The following is a 4,434-nucleotide window of genomic DNA, read 5'->3' as shown; positions in this document are numbered from 1 at the left end:
TGTATTCTTCTCAACTAGCAAAAGTATTTTCTTTTGTTGGGTCTTACATGTTACCTAGGATAGCTTTATAATTCTCCACATATTCTACATAACCCTTGAACTCACAGTAGCTCTCCTGTCTCAGCCTTCTAAGCACTGGGAATGTAGGTATGTGCCACAATCCAAACCTGTCTTGGGTTTTCTTTTAATGTCAAGCATAGTTGACTGATTGTGCTGGTCAAGTCAATCATTTCCTTCCATAGGTTCTGCCTGTTGATCTATCAAATACTCAAATAAAAAGGTGTTAAAGTGCTGAGGTACAAGTTGTTCCCAACTTAAAAGAGTCAAACTTAAGATGTTTTGACTTTGTAAAGATGCAAAACCTTATGTATCATTAGGTAAATACACCTGGAACATATTAGTGGGCAATTAATAGTCTCTGAAGCTCTAAGGATGCCAATCATGACAAGTAACATCATGAAAACAGTAAATAGTACTTACTTCAAAGCAAACCTTGTCCTACAAACCTATGGTACTTGATGAGCTAAATGAAGTCAGATCAATTTGAAATACTATGTTAGTAACTTACAGTGTATTTAGCAGAAGCAACATTGCCATATGTCAAAGATCTGAAGTGGATTTTTCTATTTCTCCTGCAGTTCTGAAAGTTATTGCCTCATTGATTTGCATTCTCTTCCCAGGCACAGGCTTATAAAGACCTGAGCACAATTAAGGTTTCAAATGGTTCTCTTAATCCTCAATAATGTTCTGTTGTTTTGAAATTTGACTCAGCTAAATTGAACACATTCATTTCAGTATTTTTTCTAATAATACAGTGGTTTATCTTTCTCCACCCTTTTCCTTTTTTGCAAATGTACTTGTATTTAAGCCGGTACTCTTGTAAGAAGCTGAAGAGGAGGGTGACCCCAGAGGAAGACCAGCAGTCTCAACAGATCTGGACCCCTGAGATCTCTCAGTCCCTGAGCCACCAACCAGGCAGCATATACTAGCTGATGTGAAGTTCCCAACACATATACAGCAGAGGACTGCCTGGTCTGGCCTCAGTGAGAGAAGATGCAGCTAATGCTCGAGCAACTTGAGGCTCCATGGAGTGGGGAGGTATGGTGGCAAAGGGGATGGGGGGCATTCTCTTGGAGATGGGGGAGGAGGAAGAGGAGGAGGATAGGAAACAGTTAAAGGGCATACCTGGAGGGGATAATGACTGGACTGTAAAAAAAGATTAAATTACTTCTAATAATGATAATAATTACTACTACTACTACTACTACTAATAATAATAATAATAATAATAACTGAAACACATGCACACACATGCACACACACACACACCTCATACATTCCTCTTTATGATACTTTCACATATGTAAGCCATGTGTGCATTTGTAGGCAGTCCCCACTTCTCATCTTCTGCCCACTATCACTGATCCCTTTCCTCCTTCCTATAACTCCCCTTCTACTTTCATATGTATGCCTTTTTGTGTACATGACCCAGTAGATTCATTAGAACTGCATACAGGAACATGAGGAATATTTTAGAGGACCTTGAAAACTCTTCTTGTAGTTACACTAATGAAGAAAAGGTCTCTCCTTTCCCCATTAAAATTCATCTCTACTTATCTCTTTCTTTTGACTGATATATTTTGTTCATTTACCAAGTGACCAGAGCACAAGTTATATGAGCATGAGTTATATACTTTAATATGATGCTTTGAGAATTAAGGCCATAGTGCACACAGAGTTCCTCAAATGAGAGGAAGGAAGGGCTAGAGGAGGAGAAAATCAGGTCAGATTTCAATTGTGGGGAGAATGTTCCCTTTTTCATCTGTCTTCACATTTGGGATCTTGATTGTGGCAAGGTACATATCAACTCATGATGTCAATTCTGTACTCTAGGCCTTGAATTTGCAGACATAGGGTAACTCTGAGTTACAATAATTCTCTCTCCACTTCAGAAATCCTGCAGACACAGAGGACTAAGTGTTAGTAAGTCTAGATGTTAGGATCATTGTATCATCTTTACGAATGTCTCACTCCAGGAGAAAGGAGAAACAAAGGAAGGAGAGACATAAAAAAAAAAAAAAAAGCACTGGTTTTCAGAGACGACTGCCCTAGTCTTACCTGAGGCTCTTGACAGGGTACCACAGTGATTGCTTGAGGAAGAGGAAAGATTCGCCTCCCAGTTGATGTAATTCATCACATCAGCATTGCTCCACTCCCATCCACCCCTGTTGGGTTCTTGGCCCTAGAATTGGGGCAGCCATGGGAAAAGAGAAGCCACTGAAGCTCTGCTTGCATGATTCCTTACTGGGAATAGCCGATGCTTAATGATCAACATCATGGAATTGATCTATTCTTTCAGATGCTGTCCAGAATTTAACCTGAACATCTCCCTCCTATTACCAGATCCCCAGTGATATTCACAAGCTAATTAAACCCAGAAGAAAAAATAACATGGAACTCAAAGAATATAGCAGGTTATGCTTTTGTAAATTTCTCTGATCTTCAAAGCCCACATAGATAATGTGAAGAACAAATACAGATATTCTCTCTTTTGTGTTCTCTCAAAATCATGAGTACAAATGCTTATAATCTCACAAAAGAGATTTGCAAACCCTCATTGAGGAACTTCATAAAGGCTAACCACAGTCTCATTGACGTGGTCTGAAGACTAGGGACTTCCACAGAGCTCAGGAACTTTCTTTTACCCCAGTTATAATCCAGAATATTAGCTCTAGTTATAATTTAGGATTTTCTCATAAAAACATAGAAAATGAGCTTGGAAACAGAACTGATGAGAGAGAAATCAGATGGGAGGAGATGATATCTCACCAGTGTCGGGTCATGGAGCCCAATCCACACATATTGGCCACTGTTACCACTGCTTTTAATCATGGATGACAGGAAGGAAGCTTCAGAGCCACTGAGCACAGACACAAGATGTCCTGAGGGCCTCTTTTGGCAGGCCATCTAGGTAAGGGGGCAGAATGTGTGACAGACTGAAACTTCATTAGTTAATGGCAAGCAAATGTAGATGATAGAGGTACTGAATGTTCATTGTAATTCTCAAGAAACTGTGGAAATTGGAGCCCACTTCTTTTGTGACTTACAGGTACCTCCCATTGTTTCCCTCCTCTGCATCCTCTAGTACTCACATCTGCATCATACCAGTTTTTAGGTACACTAAACAAGGCATAGCAATAGGAGCCATAGGCACGGGAGCCCTTGGGGCAGCTGATGCGTGAAGATGGGACATCTTTCTTGACATCTTCACCTAGAGTGGAAGGAGATAAAGAAAGGGGTGTGGTGTAATGGCTAGAAAGGTCAATTTAGCAAATGTTGATGAGGCCTGGCTTTTGAGATTAAGTCCAGAACAGATAGCGTCAGAATAGAGACTTCACAGAATACACAATACAGACTACAGAATACTCTTTCTCTCTAAGAGTCATCTTGGTCTTGAGATTGACCTACTTTATGGGAAATTTTCTTCTTTTAATTTCATGCTTCACTCTTCTCATATGATTTGTAGATCCCCAATTCTAGGGCTGTCAATTTCTAAATTGGCCCATCCAGCCCTTCTTTATCTCAACAGTTCATTAATGACTTCTACACTTTCCTTCAAGCCATTAGCTAAAATTGCTAGCAAAATTGGAAACTCAGGAATTTCAGGAAAGAGCTGCCATGATAGCCATCTGTCATTAGTGACTTAGAGGTGGCAGGATGATGGTTTTGTTTCAGGCAGTTGTCTTGTGTATGACTCTCTTCATCATTACCACATGAGACTCTCCAGAACCTTCTTTTGCCTTTTGTACTGGACACTCACGGGACACTCACTGGACACTCAAAACTTTACCTTGCACCTGAGAAAGGAGCATCAGGCAGGATAGCAGCATCCAGGACATGACGGTGACGGTCATACGAGGAAGCATCTTGTCTGTAAGGAAGGAACAACCAGAGTCATGGTTGGGAATATGGTTAAGAGAGGACATGTTGAGAGGACCAGTCTCTTCTGTCTCCTTTGACTAACTCTGCAGCCAACACTAATTCTCCCCTTCTTTGATTCTGGAATGAGAAGAATACATCTTGTTCCCTTTCCCTGGAAACACCCCAGGTTGCCTGTGCTGATTCTCAGAGTTCTCTGTTCTGCGAGGATAAGTATTCTCCCATACCTTCTCCTATGGTATGATGGGTGAACCCCTACAAAGTTCCTACTTACCTGTCTTGCAGATACGTAGGATAGTGTGTCAGGACAGAGGTGACTGTTTTTATAATAGGACTTGAGGGAGGGGCATCAAAGTGAATAAGCAGAATGCTCATGCAAGTCAGGGAGGTAGGTGGTGCTTGGCATGGACTCTAGGGTTTTCCCATCAAAAGTGGGAGTTTCTTCCTGCCAAAGACTATAAACTGTTACATATGTGGCCCTTTCCTGTTAGCAGC

At 41.0% G+C, this 4,434-nt stretch overlaps 1 protein-coding gene across 1 annotated transcript; it reads right to left on the bottom strand.

The window, feature by feature from the left end:
• Window positions 1-1,671: 1,671 nt before the first annotated feature.
• LOC110296555 (regenerating islet-derived protein 3-gamma) lies at window positions 1,672-4,139 on the bottom strand. The gene is made up of 5 exons (XM_021165260.2): window positions 3,851-4,139; window positions 3,153-3,271; window positions 2,830-2,967; window positions 2,119-2,242; window positions 1,672-1,957 (listed from the first exon to the last, which is right to left on the bottom strand). Exons 1-5 carry the CDS (start codon window positions 3,984-3,986, stop codon window positions 1,890-1,892), a joined length of 585 nt encoding a protein of 194 aa, XP_021020919.2. The 5' UTR covers window positions 3,987-4,139; the 3' UTR covers window positions 1,672-1,889.
• Between the last annotated feature and the right edge of the window lie 295 nt (window positions 4,140-4,434).

The sequence above is a fragment of the Mus caroli genome, unplaced genomic scaffold (assembly GCF_978045245.1).
Source record: "Mus caroli unplaced genomic scaffold, Mus_caroli_1 scaffold_7, whole genome shotgun sequence".
Lineage (NCBI taxonomy): Eukaryota > Metazoa > Chordata > Mammalia > Rodentia > Muridae > Mus > Mus caroli.
The sequence above is the reverse complement of the archived record's forward strand: the minus strand, read 5'-3'. Positions and strand labels throughout refer to the sequence as shown.

What these genes read in the sequence shown, in the direction of transcription:
- LOC110296555 (XM_021165260.2), bottom strand. Translation starts at nt 3,986, where the DNA reads ATGTCCTCTCTTAACCATATTCCCAACCATGACTCTGGTTGTTCCTTC. An exon ending in AAAACTGGTATGATGCAGAT is followed by an intron (nt 2,968 to 3,152) that starts GTGAGTACTAGA and finishes CCCCTTACCTAG; the next exon opens with ATGGCCTGCCAAAAGAGGCC. An exon ending in TACCCTGTCAAGAGCCTCAG is followed by an intron (nt 1,958 to 2,118) that starts GTAAGACTAGGG and finishes CTGTGTCTGCAG; the next exon opens with GATTTCTGAAGTGGAGAGAG.